The 18,812-nt window shown below is 41.2% G+C and overlaps 1 protein-coding gene across 7 annotated transcripts in view; it reads right to left on the bottom strand.

Moving 5' to 3' along the window:
• Nucleotides 1-18,812, bottom strand: part of TMTC1 (transmembrane O-mannosyltransferase targeting cadherins 1) — a 136,274-nt gene that overhangs the window by 104,654 nt on the left and 12,808 nt on the right. For 6 of the 7 annotated variants that reach the window (XM_085569002.1, XM_031507960.3, XM_085569003.1 and 3 more), the window contains 4 exons: nt 17,499-17,676; nt 15,801-15,874; nt 14,470-14,646; nt 12,365-12,553 (listed from right to left, as the gene is read on the bottom strand). In XM_085569002.1, coding sequence (XP_085425128.1) covers nt 12,365-12,553; nt 14,470-14,646; nt 15,801-15,874; nt 17,499-17,676 — 618 coding nt within the window. The remainder of the gene's footprint in view (nt 1-12,364; nt 12,554-14,469; nt 14,647-15,800; nt 15,875-17,498; nt 17,677-18,812) is intronic. The other variant, XM_085569005.1, reaches the window with a different exon arrangement.

Raw genomic sequence — 18,812 nt, 5'->3', positions numbered from 1 at the left:
CCTGCAGTAATTCTTACATGGAGCTCTGCCTCTTGTACCATGCTCTAATTCAGATTAGATGGTCATAAATGGTCCCTCTTGACCTTAAAAATCTAAAATTATGCTCAAATAATGGTAAAAATAACTTCAAGGACTCACAGCTCTTCATAATCCAGAGAGATCACAAACTGTGTGACATTTCTGCACCAACAGACTGTGTCCATTTCCATCCAATACAAACAGGCTGAGGGCTACAGACAGAGATGGACTGGACAGCTGGCAGTCAGGAATCAAATTCAGCCCCTTGCTCTTGGGTTAGCAAAAGCTAAAAGAACTGCAAAAAACCCACCATGTACCTTGAAGAAGTACTTCCTCCCTGAAACATCAGCTGCCTGAAGTGTCAAGGACTTTGAAAAGAAATACAGACGGAAAAACTGGTCTAATTCACATATTTCTCAGCAGAGGGTTGCTACAGTGTGGTCTTTATAAAAACAGCACAGGAAGAACGACAAAAAAATTCTCTCTTCCCTAAGTAACTGAGCAAATCTAAAATAGTTAATCCTGGAAACATTCTCAAAAGATTAGCCATGGCTCAACTAACTTTAATGATGATAATTTTTAATTTAATTTCAAGTTGAATATCCTTGTGCAATAATGGCAGAGATGAAGGACTGTTAGGGAATAATCTTGTTTACGGATCAGTGAACTCCGAAAATTGCCAAGGCACTGTGAAACATATTCCTTGTTCACACCTCATAATTAACTGAGTGTTCTGCTGCAATATTAAAGTCATCTTCCTTATGAAAAAGCTGCTCATTTTGGGCTAGTAGGCCACTGAGGGAGTCTCATTTGGTTCTGGCATTTCCAAACTCCCAAGAAAAAGCACCTTCAATCTATAAAAACACCACACTCCCAAAGTGTAAGGGAAGGCAGAGAAAGCCTTCGGTTCATGACGAAAGAACAGCTTGTGAAGACAAAAAACCCACTTCTCCCCTACCTTAATGCCACCTGGGAGCATTTCTCTTTTAAAGGCAATTGAAAGAAGAAAATGCAGTTCTCTTAATTAATTCACATTGAAAGGTGCTTTTGATGGAGTCGAGAGGCTAAATCCAATCAAAGTAAATAATGCAATAGTGACATGAAAGCCATGGGACAGCAGCTCTCATGGCTTGCACTGTCTAGATCTTAGTACTCAAAAGCAAAAAATGCTGAAGCTTTCAGCTTCCAGGAAAGCAGAAGATGATAGGGGGGCTCTGTACTTTCAGCAAATTTTAAGAAAGAAATTGTCAATTTACTGGGAGGAAGACTTTTGTTGAGGTAGATCTGCTTCAGATTTGGGAAATCCTGGATTAAGTCTCTGCTTTGTGTCAGATTTTATGGTTGTGAATTTGGGCAAATGCTCAAACTTTCTGCCCTTTGGTTTAGAGAGGCAATGATTCTCCCTAAGTGATAGAGCACAGACACGAGGGGATTCTGCCCTTCTACTCAGCCCACAAGCCTTGCCCAAGGTTTGTTTGAGATATTACTGATCCCCAGAGAGCAGTTAAGAAGAGAAGGATATATTGTAAACCCACATATAGGTAACTGAGACCCAGATACAGAAATTGCAACCTTCGATGGTGTAATCTCGGCCCCAAAATCAGCCTGGCTCATCTCAGCTTAGTTCAGCATCTTACTCCAGCCTTTCCCTTGTAATGGGGAACAGGCCAGGCAGATGCAGCCAAAGCCAGTACACACAATAGAAAACATAGTAATAAAATATACTCAGATTTTTCCATTTTGATTTTTACTGTAAATATTACCTAAACAGACTCCAGTCAAAACAAAATAATAAACAATAAAGAAAGAAGTAATGCCATAAATCAGCACCAAAAAAAAACCCAAAAAAAACCACCAAAAACCACCAAAAAAACAGCTTGTGAAAAACAAAAGTAATAATACAATGAATGAAAATCCAAGTCCCAGCATCTGGTGTACTGCATGATATTCTGAGACTTTCCCTTCCTCTGCCCATTTCCCAAAGGATCTAATAGAGATCAAAGAAGTGCAAGAAAGGGTAATAAGGCTCATCAGACACATGGAATGGTGTCTGCGTGAGGAGAGAGCCAAGAGAACAGGGCTCTCCACCCTGGGAAGGGAGTACACACAGACATACTACAAAATTATGAAGGGCTTGAGGAAGGGAACCAGCAAAATTACTTTCTACTTCTTACTGCACAAAGTCAAAGGGCTCCCGATGAAATTAGGAGGTTTCAAGCAAACAAAAAAGATTCCTTTATATGGCATGTAATTAAAATCACAGAACTCACAGCGACAAGAGGCCCTCAAACTCAGAGGAGAAAAGGGTTCTAAAAAGGAAATTAGGCAACTCCACAGAGGACAGGTCCATGGAGAGTCTTAAACACAGTACTCTAGATACAGCATCCAGATCCATGGACTCTAAATCAATTCAGCAGCCACAGTGAGGAAAGATAACCCGGTCCTGGCCCCATTCCCATTCTTCTCTTCTCTGTAAGCATCCAGCAATGACCACAGTCAGAATACAGAGCTAGATGGATCCCTCATTTGATATGGTGTGTTCTTCAGTTATGCTAAACATACTAATAGGAGTTCAACAGACAAATCCTAACTTAAAGTAAAAGGAATTCTTTGTTGAGTTGTTTTGTTCCCTTGAAGCAATATCATGCAAAAACTCCTCTATTTGTATTAATGCATAGCACTAGACCAAATGCATGAATAAATGCCTTCTGGCTGGAAAGCTATCCATCATCTCCAATGAGTGAAGGAATTTCATTTTCCGTAGAGAGGAATTCCATTCAGGAGATACCATTCAGGACCACAGGCAGGATCATGACAGTGAATCCACAATGTGTCAGCCAAGATCAGCAAAGGAATGCTGATCATAACAGACTGATTGGAAAGACCAGCATTAGCAGCCATTTAGACCACAGACCAGGTGACAGCTTTCTAAAACGAAAATTCCTGATGCTTTTACCAAAAACATTTGTATTGTAAGCACCTCATCTACTGAAATGAATGTTTGACATAATTAACAGTGGAAAAAAGAGACGAGGAAGAACAATAATAAATTGAGTTTTCTACCAAAAATCAACAACAACAAAAAAAAATCTCTGCTTCCAACTTTTATAGATAATTCACAGCTGCAGTGATAGAAGCTGTTGTCATGAGATTACGCAGAGATTATGGTAAATGCAATTAAATCACCTAATACCAAAATATTCCCAGGAGAACCCAAGGCCATCATTTTACACCAGTTTGGTCTCTGCAGAAATTCCTAGCATGGTCTTGAAGGAACTGTATGTGTAACAGTGGTGTATGAGGGAATAAAGTTGTGTTTTATGGGAAAGATATAAAGGTAATGTTCCATCTCCCTTCCACCTCTGATAATTACTCTTTCCCTGAATTTTACTGTGAATAATCAGTGGGAAAGCTTCTTGTCAAGCTTTTCCTGCTAATTTTCCTCTTTGGAAGAACACCCAGAGGGTTTACTGGCTTCTTTCACAAATTAAATGGAACAGTACTTTATTCCATACTTTTTATACAAGCACAACCAAAGTGCAACCATAGTTAGTTTCAAAGTAATAATTTTATGTTTAGTATCTCCTTACACCAGAGCTGATTTGAAAAACCAAGGGATTTCACAGGTCACAAAAGGAGAGATCTGAGCAGATTTCCGCCCCAGCAGAGGTTCTACAGCAAACATGCTGCCAACTAAGCTTTAAACAGAACCAACAACTGCATTACCCACATGGCAAAAGAATGATACTTTCTTAAGACAACACGACCTAACTTTTAGAAAGGAGGTGAAAAAAAAAGAAATCAAAACAACCACCACAGCATATTCCAGTAGAAGATTATCATTTAAACCACTCCATGATCAGCTGTGGCAGGCAATGAGAACTCATAAGGCAGAGCAGGGTGTCTCCAGATGCTGTGAGACCCGTCAGACCTGCAAAGCAAACACTCAACAGCAGCATTCCAACAGCCCAAGCACAAACCTCACCTTTCACGGCTTTCTTTGGCCAATATCTGAATTTTAACATGGATGTTTGGGAACGTGGAATGCATTTTACAAGAGTCCCTTCTGCACTGCAGTTTCCTGGATATTCACATTCTGGAAATAGCTTAAAAGAATAGAAACAGAAAATCTGCATTTCAAAGATCAAGAGAGAAAAGTGTGTTCCAGCATTTCCAAGCCAAGTAGAAGCTTAAGGTTTCTAATGCACTCAATGGAAAAGAATATTGGGATAACTGCATTAGAAACGTGAAAGAGGATTTAATACTCTAGATTAAGTTGAAGATTAAGTTTCTAGTCAGGGAAGAATCTTTTCATCTTGGAAAGCATACAGGGAGGATGGGAGAAGCTTTACACATGCTAGCAGATTTTTTTTTAGACTTTTTAAGCCAAATATTAAATTTCAACAGCTACTTCATATTAAAAAAAACCCAAAGTAACTCTTATCACACAACCAAAACCATCCACCTGAAGTCACACTTGATGAGATTGGTGTCCTTGTGGTTTTGAGCAAATGATTCTTGTATCAGCCCATGAACACTTGAAGCCAAGTAACTTAGTTCTGAGATTCTGCTGTCCCTCCCTTAATACATGCTGTGATTACCAGGTTCACAGAGGAAACACGGACCAGCTTGGAAAGCATCAGTCATTAATGAGGTAAGTAGTTACAGCTGAGTCCTTTACGCCTGAGAACAGCCTAAGTTTCCAAAAAGACAATAAAAAACGTGCCTGGAAGTCAACGTGTAAGAGAGAAATTGCTCAATTAGATTTGCTATCCAGGGAAATACCTGCAATAATCTCAGTATCATCCATCTTCAGGTGTTGTGGTTGAGTTTTTTCCTTTATTTCCTGGGTGACTGAAATACTGTTCTGTGCCAAACTAACCCAGATTTACTGCAAGGAAAATGACCTTGCAAGCCATTAGGGTTTGTTCCCGTTTCTCAGCCGCTGTTAATTCTTTGACAGTGGTTTACAGGGCTTTCAGAGAAAGCCAATGGGCACGGGCACGCTGCTGCTTCAAACACTGGTTTAATGAGACTGCCGTGAACTGTGAATAGAAAGGCAGTCCTGTGAAGCAAAGGGAATGAACAGAGACTCCTGTGAGTCAGCTCTGGGACACACAGGCTGCACCTACAAATTGGGGATTTCCAATTAGCAACACAGGGAACAGAAGAGGCTGACATACAATGAAGTGACTGCAACTGCAGGGCTTAAACGCAATTCCCATTAATGAGAGAGGAAAACCTCTCCCTCTGCACACGAATGAATAAGTGATCAGCATCTTTCAGAAGATGGAGAAAAAAGAAACCCAAAACCAGCCATTAACTTTTACTCCTGATTCTGTTTTGCACAGCACCATTCTTTGTTCCAGGCACAGTTTCCACAAAAATGGATTTTCATTAACTAAATCAAAGTCTAAAGAATCTTTAGAAGACTAAATAATCTTCTCTAGAAAAGAAAAAAAAAACACCAAACAAGCTAGAACATGTTAAGTCATCATCAGCTAAGAAAAGTAACAACAGACTCAGTCTCATCCCTTTTTTCTGACATTCAATGTACATGAAGGCAAACTACTTCCATTTATTTGCTGCTTACTGAAATAAACAGGGCCTCTTGGTACTGTCACATATAAATAGTCCAGGAGAAATCATTTACTTTCCTCTTCCTTTTAGGAAGTACTTAAAAAGAGGGAAAGAGGTGGTTTTTTTGTACTGCAAGAAAAGTGCTATCCAGAACAGTGGCTGAAACAGGATCCAACAAAGGCTGTCAAATTTAAAACCAACCCTCTCCTATTCAAATAACTGCATGCACAAGTGCCTACTTTTCCAGCCACAGGGAAGCCAAGAGTGAGATCAACTGTGGCTCCATGCCACCCCAAGCACCAGAGCAGAGTAGGCTCCTGGCTTCTGCCTGGCTCTCCATGCTCCCTCCTCCTTGAAGGCAGCACAGGGAAAACTCACAAGTTAGCTATAGGGCAGAGGAGAGCTGGACCCCCAAAGCTGGAGAGATGAGGTCAAAAAGAAACTAGGGTTTGCAGTCCATAGAGCAGAAACCCATGCAGAGAGAAGAAGAGAGAAGCAAAGACAGTGAGTGCTGAAAGAATCCAGAGGGACCTTGCCCCCATGCTGGGCAGAGCTCCCATGGCAGAAGATTGAACCAGAGAGATGGGAGGAGTGGGGAGCACGTGGAGGATGCAACAGGCAGTACAAGGACACAGACCAGGGCCCTTGAATTGGCTCGGCAAGGACTTAGGGGACAAGAGTACAGGAGGGAAGTTGGGAGTGAGACTAACACAGTAGCTCTTGAGGAAAGCAGCAAGGTCCACAAGGCAAAGCCTGAGGAGCAAAGACTGGAAGCAATTAAATGACTAAAGAAAAGCAAATGAGAAGAGATGAGCAGGCTGCAGCAGGTGAGGCAGGGCAACTAACCAGGGAGAGAGGAAGAAAAGGGTTGCCAGAAGAAGCTGCACATGCTGGGCTGAGTTAATTCCTCTCCAGGTCTGGAAGGGAACATCATACCATTATGCCTCCTCTGTCTGCAAATAGCTCAAGGAAAAGGTCCCCCCACCTCTCAAGACTGATTCCCATAGAGCAGAGTCTACTGCCACCAGACAGCCTGCTTACTCCAGCAGCAGATGTCCATGAAGTAAATACAAAGGTGAATCCAACTCTTAACATGTATGTGGTTCCCCACTACAAAATTTCTGGCTATTCACTTTACTTGTTCTGAATAGTAAGGAAGTTACACATCCAGAAACTATGCCAAAAGTACTTTGGAAGATTACAGACCTAAGTAACAAACTGCAAGGAAATACCAGCACTTGGGAGTCTGTACACAGAGGAATTACTGAGAAGTGTAAATCTGTCTCAGAGAAGGACTTGAATAACATGAAGTAAATAGGGCATGGGGCAATGCTCTGGACCAGGAAGAAACAAAATATCGAATAGTTATTCATTATGTGAGCACCATCCACTCCGACCAATGAATTGAGCATGGATTGTGCAAAAAAGAAAAAACTATGTGATACTGTAATTTGAAGACTGTCACAATAAAAACCACAAAAGGAGGCCAAAATTAAAGAAGACCCATCTTATCTGGCTAGTGCATATTTTTGCAGCACAATGAGGTCTAAACAAGTCTTTTTCTGCATGCATGCAACCTTAGTCATCACCATATCAAAGCAGTGCTGTTTTTAACTAAACTTCACTCTGCAAGCAATGAGTTCAGTTACTTGCACTGAAACAGCATTTGAAGATTTCAAAAATTAAGACACATAATGGCACAAGCATGCCCGAGAGAATCCTTAGCTTTGTTTCTGTTTTGGGAGGGGGATGGAAGGCAACCAGCACATAACACAAATGAAGTAGAAAAGGAGCATGCATCACTGTGCCTCATCTTCCAGCACATGCCATGGGAACAGAGAGATGTAATTATTTTCCCAAGATTACACAAGGGTTCTCTGGAATCCAGTTGCAGGCCAGAGCATGTAAATCCTTGTCTGAATCCAAGGCTGTAAGCACAGGGGCACCCACATCCCACATGTTTCTAGACTCCAGCAGAGCTTTCTGGTGGCCTCAGGTATCATCTGTGCATGACAATAAATATTGTCACTGACTGCAGGGGAACTCATGGCCCTCAGAAAGATTCACTCAACATTTCCTACACAGACTGTACAGACACAGCAATAGAGAGAGCTATTGCTCAGACTCACAATAGAAAAACCATCTTAACAACTAAGTTCAGAGAAGAATAAACCACAGGCCAAATCCACCTCTGCAATCCACCTCCCCAGAGGCAGCCAAACTTCATTCATAACTTCAGCCTACTAAATAGCAAGAATTCTAGCAAACCTGCTAGAATTAAAAAAAACTTGCAACACCAAAAAAGCAGCATCCCACAGATCCCAGGATAGCAATGACACTTACCTAATCTACCATCTTTCAGCACACACTGTGCTTCCCCAAGCCTTGGGGCTCAGGACCCTATTTGCCTTTTGGAGCAAACTTTTGTTGTCCTATTCTCAATTCAATTTTAAATATCAATTAAGGAAGAAAAAAAAAAAAAAGAAATCAGCCTATAGCCAGTGACAGTGCAGCACTTCCTTTTCTCTGCTTTCACACAGAGGCAATTTATACCAACCTTTGCTCAGAGCATCACAGACTTGGAGCTTTATCCTTTATTTGTAAAATCCTGCAACCCTGAGGACATCACCAGTAAGAGGGGAAGGAAAAAGCCTAGGCTGGCTCTATTGCTTAATGTTCCAGATTACTCATTTTGCTTTCCTAAAGAAGAAAAGCATTTTGACTGCTAGGCTTCCAGATGTTGCAGTAAGGTAGAAAAATCATAAAGAAAGGCTTCATAAAAGCAAGCCTACTCTCCTAAAATCAATGGCTGGCCTTGTCAGACTAGCATTTTTTTAAGTTCCCCTGTGAAAGCAGTCCTGGTGTGATGAGTTCGTTAGCATAACAATCTATTCCTGGGTGAAAAACAACTTGCACCTGTATAAACTGGTTTTATACCATTAGATAGAAAAATGAATGAAAACTATCTCTCACAAACAACTTTTCCTGCAGGTACACACGTGTGGAGGGTTTGAGCGACCTATTAATACAGGGTGACAACTTGTTATTAACCAATTAGCAATTGACAAGAAAACTACTAAGCAATTGGAGTCACACACAAGGTCTGTAAAACTGTATAAAAAAGAAGTTAAATGAATAAACAGGGGGCTTTTTTCCACCATGAAGGAAATGGAGTCCTTCTGATTTATTCCCATACCCAGACCTTTTTCACCACAGACAATCCCAAACTGCCCTGGCATTTCTTCACCAGCTTTTGCACTGGTGTTTGCAAAGCCCTTTAACACTTCCTTGCTATTTTGCTGTTGCACAGTAAGGAACTTTCAGACCAGAGACAAGTATCCAGGTTTCTCGCCTTATTTTAGTCAAACATACAACAGAAATAATGGTTACCCTCCCTGCTGCTTTTCTCAGAGATACACATTGCTTTTTGCTGCTGTGCTTTGCATATGAAAGCAACCATCACTGACCTCCAGGGTGTGTAAGTGCAACTAGGAACAACTTACCAAAATTTAAGAAAAGTTGTACCCCATCTAACAGAAAATGTTTTCCTCACACTTTTATAACCCAGACAGTTTCATACCCACACTCTTCTATCAAATACCCTTTAACAAATTCAAGAAAAGGTGAAGTTTGCATACATGAAAGCCCACATCTGGGAAAACGGTCACACTGTTCTGTCTATATCAGTTACAAATCTAGGATGTAGCATTGCACTGTGTGGCACAGGGAAGGAACAGAAATTCAGCTGACACTTCCACTTTTTGAACAGTAATTCCATGTTTAAGAAGAAATGTGCTACACTATATTAGTCAAAAATTAAAAATTAAAAATCATTGCTACACAAGGATTGGAAATAGAAGCAGGCAGTGAGGAAAACCCCAGCAATTGCTACATAGTCCCACGCTGTGTGTGCCAGCATCTTCCCTCCACCTCTCCCTGTGCTCCTCCTCCATGCTGAAGGACAGCATCTGTTTCAGCTCAACCCCTGACCACGCACACTGCACAGGGACTCAGGAAAGAAATGTTATGACCTCAACATATTTTTCCTCACAGTCTATCAAACTTAGGGCCAGTGCAGACATCCCTGGAATGCACCACATTCTGCAGAGCATTTCCACCTTTTTTCCCTTGCCACTGTAAGAGGAAACAACAGCACTGCCACAGTTTAGTCATCAGATCCCATTTATCCCTGCTACAGCCTTTAGGATTTCATTGGATTTTGGATCAATGAGGTTTTGGGCCTGGTTCCCACAATGCTAATGAGTAGTGAGCTCCCACACTCTCTTTTACATACATAACACAGAGTTAAAGTGATGCTGTTGGGCACAGCTCCAGGTACACTGGCTTCTTCTGCAACCTGACAAAAAAAAATTAAAATAAAATACATAAACAAAAATAATCCACAAAAAAACTTCATGCAACCATTCATATACATGGAAAGTATCAGCATTAATTCCAGTCCGTGGTCCACTCCAAGGAACGAGTCTCACCACCAGTAGAGACATAAAAATGACCTTCTAGGACACCAAAGAGAAACAGAAATTTCAGTTTCAAAAGTATGCAAGCTATTGTGGAGTCTTGTTTTTCAAGAAGCTTAGACTGCAGTCCCCAGCTATTTATACAGCTCAAAACCTTCAGAGTGATCAGGTGGCTTGGAGGTGCTCATGGGCTGGACCACATTTAGCAACACAGAGCGTGAGGCACAACCAAACATAGGACATGACATAACCAAAACCATTAAAAAAAAGAAAAAAAGGTAAATAATTAGATTCCAGTTTTCAGTGGCTTCAACAAACCACAAAAAAGAGAATGAGTGACGATTGCCATTGACAGTGATTTTCAACAGGACACATACCACACCAGAGTGAAAGCACTGAGATCTTACCCCAAACACAAGTACAAGCCTGAAATGAAAATCCCTGTCTGTCCTTCCCCATTTATATCATATGGAAAGGCACATACACTCACAAGCCTCTTTCAGGTTTTAAAACTCAGGGAGATGGATCAAATCCACAAGAGATTCTAGTTACCTCATCTTTGTAGCATATGCCAGCATTCCCCAAAATTGCAATAAATTGTGGTGATAAAACCTACAACTTCCTCCAGACTAACTCATTCCTTACTCCTAAAGGCAACTGGGACTGCAACCCACATATTCACTGGATAGCTGAAGATAAGAGCAAGTGACAATAAAGAACAAAAATATCTCTGCACCAAAAATTTACATAACTAGCTCCAGTTACTGCTAATTAGACCAATTCCCTTAATTCCTCCATTACATCTTCCTGCATTTTTCAGTTAGCTCTAGTAAGAAGAGGTATAATAAATTATTATTAAATAGAAACCTACTTGATCACATTGTAAGTACTTAAAAGTACAGATCAGTGCACTACTATATTCTAAGTAAAACCTTACAATTAGGAATCTGGTAAACTAAATAAGATACCTGAAGCTATCTCACTGTGCCAAATCTTTTCACCAATTTTGAAGCTTCTGAAATATTTAAAGCTTTTCCCCCCCATCCTGTTGCCATGCCAGAAGACCTACACAAGTCAGACAAATGTGAATTACAAGGAAAAATTGCATCATTAATTCAACAGCAACTTCATATTTCATATTTTCTTTCTTTTTTCTTTTATAGTAAGGATTTACTTTTTTTTTTTTTTAATACAGAATACATTTTAAATAGAGAAATTGTTTTGAGTTCTTCCTGCTTCAAATCACATAATATGTCAACAGCACAACTCTCAGAGGCACGCCTTCCTCTCAGCCACTGGGACCAAGCCAGCTCCACTTTGGGCATCCCACAGCTAACTCTCACACAGCAAGTTGTTGCAAGTGTGTTGTACACAGTCAGTCACTTGAGAAGAGAGCAGCTGAGCAGCTTACACCAGCATGAGAGCCCCTTTTCAAACAGAAAGCAGCTATGTACATGTAGAGCTTGATTTGCCTTGTGCAGAAATCCTTCACAACACTTGAAGAGGCAGCTGCCAAAAAGCAAATGCCAATTGGCAGCATGGAGGAGCTCACTCTGAAGCCATCCCACGTGCACGGGCTCTCCAACACAGCTCTGCAGTCTTTCCTGAAGAGGCTGGGAAAGGAGAGGCTTTCCCTTTGTGTAAGAAAGGGATGTTCCCAAGTGCAGGGGCAGAGGGAAGGTGTCTGGAAAAAGTACAAAGCAAAGGAGGGGAGAAAGGAGCAGTAGGAAGAAAGAAGAAACAGGAGTAAAAGAAACAAGGAACAAGATGATGGAACGAGACAGAAGATGGTTTTTATATTGATAACCTCCAGGCCCCTGTTGTGGGCATCAGTCTCTCCCTAGCAGCAAGCAACAGGACAAGAGAAAATGGCCTCAAGATGTGCCAGGGAAGCTTTAAATTGGATATTAGGAACATTTTCTTCACTGAAACGGTCACCAACAACAGACTGTCCAGGGAAGCAGTGGAATCACCATCACTGAAGGTATTTAAAATACGTGTAGATGTGGCATTAGGGACATGGTTTAGTAGCGGGCTTGGCAGTGTTGAGGTAATGGTTGGACTTGAAAATCTTAGAGGTCTTTTCCAGCCTGAACAATTCTATGATATTATCCATCAGGGAAAACAGAGACAAATACAAGGATCAAAGAGAACAAAACCACTAACGTGTCTTCAGATACTCTCCTCCTTTCTCCCTTAACCCTTCTATCACCTTCTCCCATCTTCCCTCTCCTGCATCACAAGGATTTCAGGACGGAAAGGAAGGGAGCAGGAGCGGGCAGCAGTACCTGCGAGTGGCCCCGGTGGCCCTGCTGGGCACGGGCAGGGCCCCGCTGGGCTCCCGGGGCGGGTGGCAGGAGCCGCAGGCGCCGCGCTGGCCCAAGCGCTGCTTCCCGTTCTCCCGGCCGGACAGCGGCACCGGCGGCGCCCCGCACGGAGAGCACGCGGCCGGCCTCTGCTGAATGCCCCCGTTCCTCCTGAGGAAAAGGAGGGAAAGGAAGGAAAGGGGAAAGAAAAGGATGTCAGGACTGGTATTCTTTGCACTCTTACGTCTCAAAAGGTTGAACGCTACGACACGGTATCAAACTACAACGGACAGCGTTGCTTTAATCTACAAAAAAAGCCTTTGTGTGCTGAGAGGACAGTATTTACTAGTTCCTAACTAGACCTAGATAGAGACTTGACAGCAACAGCAGATGAGCACTCCTGTACCAAGCTGTTCTCTGGACTTCTGTTAAGATGGGAAGCGCTGAGGTGTCACTCCTGATTTTTTTCTCCAGAAAACAAGTGACATTTCAGCACTTTGAAACAGAAAACCAATCTGGACAGGTTGAAAGAAGGAGCAGGTAAGTTTTCAGCAGCACATGGAAGGCTGTTTTCTGCTGCCCCTTAAAGTCAAATGCAGTCGTAAAATCTTGAGCATCACAAAGAGATAAATGCACAATAAATGCACAATAAATGCAACCAAAGGAGATACAAAAATACAGCACATCTGAACTAAAGAGCTTCATTCCTTCAAGCTAAATAGTGCCACATCTGGGCAACTGGCCGCCACTGAAACAAAAAATATATCTTGAAGAGGCCCCCTGGAATGTGGGCCTATGGGAGGGGGGTGACTGAGGAAAGGAGGGAGGAGGAAGGCACAGATTTTCCCCCAGTTAATTAACAGTTGTGTTCCCTTTAGCCAGGCAGCTCCTGAAACATGCCTGTCAGGGTGTAAATGCAAGTGTTAACAAGCAAGTTGGCTGTCAACCCCCAGAAATCTCCCTGGCTACTTGCCCACCAGTCACACCATTAAGAACTACTTATCCAGTGAAAAGAGGAGGAATCCCCTGTCGATCCATTGTACCTGCCTGCTGATTGCTAGTACTGCCAGAGGCCAGGTCTGAAAAGGGGTCTGTCCCCACTAGGGCAAGGGCTACAAAGGGAGGGAAGCCAGGATGCTCCTGAGAGTCCCCCTTCTCCTCCCTGCGGTTGCTGCTCCTGCCTTGTGCCAGCTCTGTTTATTTAATTCACTGCAGAAACACAAATTCGGTGTTCTTTTTATAACCCAGATACACACAAATTCATGTAGGGTGTGCCAGGTTACAGAGCTGGTGGGGCAGCACCAGTGGAAACACAAGAAATGGTATGAGGAGTGAGACCTCCCATTCTCAGGAGCAGTGAGCTCTTAAAACTCTCTCACAGATCTGCACTAGGGATGTTTTGGGAAAGAAACAGAAAAAAAACATATATAATGGTTAATATAAAAGTATTTTATAAAGCAAGACTTCTGACTTTGAATGGAGATGGAAAAGAGCACAGTTATTTGTGACGCTAAGTGGGTGAGTGGTACAAACTACAAAGTATTTAATTTTTCTCCAGTGACTAATTATTCCAACCAGAATTGGATTGGTATTTTCCCTCTTTTTCCATTCTGAAAGGACAGAAAAAACATCAAACCTGGTTTTACTACTAAACATCATACAGTATTTCTAAACCCATGGCATTGTGACAGAATAATCAAGCAGATATTGTGTATGGAAGGAGTTAAGGCAGAGAAACTTGATGCTTCAGTCAGAACTCCAAAACTAAAAATAAATGTTAGTCTTGCCATGGTGAATGCAGCATTTTAGGGATCAGTTCTTCAAATCTAGTCAATTTACCCAACAAAAATAATCAGGCAGCAGGAGAGTAACAGAAAATTAAAAAAGAAAAAACCCAAAACAAAACAAACCACCACCACAAAACAAAGAACGCAACTGTGGGTCACTCCAAATCTGTCAAATGTGTACCATCCATCTAATTCAGCAGGGCAAGTCCATTTACCCCCAGTGATGTATACCATAATAATACATATTTTAGACTAACAAGTGAGAAGATCTGAAAACCGTGAGCATAACAAGTTACTTACAATTTGAGTCCACCGTAGGAGAGGGAAAAGAAGTCATAAACCAAGCACACACCAAACACAGTGACTCCAGTTTCTTTCACCAGCATTGCACATGTCCCAAGGAATAAACTAAGCAGCAAAAAGAATGGGGAGGCGGTGGGAGGGAAATGTTCCCCAACATAAAGCTGATCCACACTCCTGAAAAACAGAATTGACATAAAGTATCTTAACTTCTCTGTTATTTTCATGTTTACTACAGACACACAGAGACACTTTTCCTTAATGCCTTAGGATGACTGACATGAACATGTCAAGACATGAACAATCTCAAATGAGAAAAGGCTTAGCCACAGGACAGGAAGGGAACATGGAAATTTGGGGAGCTGCTCGAAGTCTTGGTGCACAAGAGGTGAAACAAAGACAAGCAGAAAAATAAAGTAGACTTGAAACAGTCAGAGGAAGGCAGAGTAAGTACAGAGAAGGCAGGAAAACACCTGCTTTCTGTCATGTGGAACACACATGCTTAATTCTCCTTCTGGGACCAAAAGCATAGGCAAGCAAAAATTCCTCCATCCCACCCACACTCCCCTAAGTCAGAGATGTGTCCTAATCATTAACAGACTGGGCAGCAAGGCCCTGTCACAGGGGAAAGGCAGGAAAGAACTGAAATCAAACAGGCAGATTCCTGTGGGGTCACTACGTTTCACACCTTTGAAACCTTCTGAAGAAAATAGCATTGTGGGTTTGTAGCAGACAGCCCCAGAGGAGTATCAGCAGTTTTTCCCTGTGGCTGTGATGACATGGTGCTATTTCTGAATGCAAACAATGTTATTTCAAACGATAAATAATGCAAAAGGTGCAGAAACCCCATCCAAGTAAGCTATTTCTGTATCTGTACTTGTTCAGTTACAGTTTTAGAACACAGAGCAGCAAGCAGTGCCAAGTTTTCACCTGAAAAGGATGACTAATGGTCTAGACACACTCCTTAACTCCCTCAGACCAGGTGTTCCAGAGTCCCACAGTCACAGCATGCATTTGAAGGCAAGCATGTGTCTGCCTGCTCTTCACGCTACAGATAATTTGCCTTCCATTGAAAACATTTCTTTACAATTTTTACAAGCCCTCCTCTGCTGTGTGGCCAGCTGTAATGCCAGAGGAAGAGGGATTGTCAATGTTGTCTCCTGGTTTAATGGTTTTTTGTTCTCATAAGCATCACCATGGCTGCAAGCAGGGGCCAGGACACTTCCATAGAGCAGAGCTGTGGGAAGCACCTCTGCCAACAACCATGGAACACTGACAGCTGCCTCTGGGCCCCTCCTCAGACTAAAGAATCTCACGATGTTACCACGTACCTATTATAGGAGAGAAAAGCCAACAGAAAGAGTAGACAGGCGAGGACATCTGCTCTGCCTACTATACCTGTTACCTGAAAGGAAAGGAGACACACAGGTGTAGAAACACATCTAAAAATGTAAAAACATTCAGTGACTGCCTCAACAATCCATGCTCACTGCTACTATTTTAAGCTTTTGATCTTTCAGTGTTATCCTCCTCAGCATACCAAAATGTTATTTGGACAGTGTAGGATATGCTCAGTTTTGTCTGCTCTATTTCTAGCTTGGCAAAATAAAGGAGGAAGCCAACAGTAAAGTCATTCCTTACTAAATAAATTATTAATTAAGTTATATAGAAAATGCCAAATTTAAGAATTTGTTTTAATTTTGCATAATAAGGCTTAGATGAGAAATGCATCCAACTGACAGTACTGAAATTTGTTAAAGAAAATTACTTACTATATAAGTAACATTTGAGTGAACTTTATCACCAGAAAGGGATAGAATTTATAGAATTTATTCCTCCTGAACAACCTGAGTTTGCGGGAGGTTTTTTTCTACAGATTAATGAACAAAATCTTTATGTAAAAAAGAGAATACTGAAGAAGAACAGATAAACACTCATTTTTACAGTTATTTCAATATCCTATTTCATAAGGACGTAAAAATCACCCATAAAGCAAATAAAAGGCCCTTTGAAATTTTGCCCCTTTTGAGATTACATAATTAAGTTATATTCAGAGCTATGGCATTTACTTTAACCTTTTAAAGTTCTAACCCAGACAAAAAATAAATTCCAAGAGTGCCTCATCTAAAACCTCCCTTAAAATGTAAAGCTGTATTATCAAAAGGAGCCTAGCTGATTAGTTCACACAACACAGCACAGGGAGTAACTCCAAAGCTTGTGGCTTTTTGTTATTAAGGTAATCTCTCCTCAGAAGTTCTCAGCCACAGGAGCTGTTTCCCTCCCCCATTTACAAAGGCTTGGAATGAGAGCAGTGTGATGTCAGTGGTATCTCAGCTAATGAGAGCATTTCTTTTTTACAGTGTGGAGAGCAGGACATTACCATTCCTTCTCCGAGACCTAGTGCTAACAGACTGCAGTTTTGGAATGATTATGTCTCTAAATGTTTCCTTATAATGAACAGAAAGATTTCCAATATGAGCTGCTGTTCTGTAAACTTATGCTGGTGTTCATGAACAACTTTTTTTTTTTAAGATGATTCTCCTAGCTTTTAATTGAAATAAATATAAATTAATCCATGGGTCACATCACCTCTGGGAGGGCTCCTCCTGAATACACAGTAATGCTACCTTCACTTTTCCTCCCTAAAACTGATGCCCATAGGAAATGACTGAAGGCATGCAACAATATCCCAGCAGGAGAGCATGGCCTCACTGAGGTCTTTGGTTTCAGAAAACTCCTGACTGTCTATTCCCAGCATGGCTGATTAAGACCATCATTTAGAATTCAGTTCCAGAGCACAAAGACTGCAAGTATGAATACACTTTTTTCTTAATGACTCTGACAAATTATTTTAAATAAAGCACGTTCTCACCTTTGCTCCCACACAGCAAAAAAAAAAAAAAAAAAAAAAAAAAAAAAAAAAAAAAAAAATCACAAGTACAACATTCTGTATGACTCAGAGGTTTCCTTAAAAAATACTAAAATTTTGAAGAATTGATTTACTTCAAGTTTTGGTGGCACATACTTACAGCCTCGGTGTGAATGGGATGCACAGCAAAGAAGAGCGCCGTGACAAAAGCAAGTCGACAGTCCTTGAACACAGCTTTGTCACAAGTGTACATCAGCACAAGAGTCACTAGACAGTGTAAAATTACATTCACTGCGTGGAAATAGAAGGGGTTCATGCCAGCCAGCAATATGTTTAACCTGTAAGGAAACAAAACAAAACCACTGCTAGATTTGAGAGATCTTCTAATAGCAAGACATCTTTCAAATACTCTAAATTATGCCTTTTGTCCCATTTGCAGTCATCTAATGTTAGTGCTATTAAACTAATTACTGCAAATCGCTCTAAACATCTGGTTTGTTTGATTAAAGAGAAACCATTCCCCCAACTTTTATATTATGTGGTTGTGTTTGGCAACCTTTTTGACAGAGATAGGAGAGTCCTGTGCTCTCTCAGCAGGCCTGAGCAGCAAATCACCCTGGTCAACATCATGGCACTTGTCCTATATCCCTGTTGGCACCTTCTGTGGTTCTGCTGGCCACATGGCAGCTTTACAATATGGGTAGTTATTTTCTGCTCTAGAATAGATTCTTTTCCCCAGGAACAACCAAGACAAGGACTTGGTAAGGTGCTGGAGCATCTGCTTAGCATAACAGAGGTCTTTATTCCCATTTAACTTTCAAAACAGTGTCACACACTGAAGGTTAAGCCTTTATTTAAATGATTTATTGGCATAAAGAAGCTTGTCTAATAGTTTGCATCATTTTTACAAGGACATTGATGGCAAAGCTAAGTCAGCTAACATCACCCTAGACTCAGTGAGAAATTAGGGTTCACTATTTGTGTCAATCATAAAAAAAAATAAAATGTAACAAGCTGTTATGACATTTGTTTGACAGCATGTATTAACACATTCTTCTGGTCACTGTTTTTGACAGCCAGCTTTCTTAACAGCTGCTGACAAGCCTTGCCTCACCTACAGTTGAAGATAATTATCTTAAGTATTAACAGCATCTGTACATTTGGATAAATACATATATGTATCTGTACAAATATACACACATACACACGGTGCCTATCCAGGCAAGACTCAATATACAAACAAGGAACCTGGAAAAACATCTAAATAATGTTGAAGGATATTTTTTTTCAACAAATGACAAGATAACCAGTGAAAAGAAGACTCAATCTAAACATTTTACATGCAGTTGTAACTATGCTATAGGGTCAATAATCTTTCCTGTTGTTACTAAGAGACTCCAGGTCTCCCATGACGAGCATGATGCGACAGCAAGGCCACTCAGCTGCTGCTACTATAAAAAACACCTTAGGTGTT

This window comes from Lonchura striata, chromosome 1A (genome assembly GCF_050655825.1).
Source record: "Lonchura striata isolate lonStrDom1 chromosome 1A, ASM5065582v1, whole genome shotgun sequence".
Taxonomy (NCBI): Eukaryota; Metazoa; Chordata; class Aves; order Passeriformes; family Estrildidae; genus Lonchura; species Lonchura striata.
The sequence above is the reverse complement of the archived record's forward strand: the minus strand, read 5'-3'. Positions and strand labels throughout refer to the sequence as shown.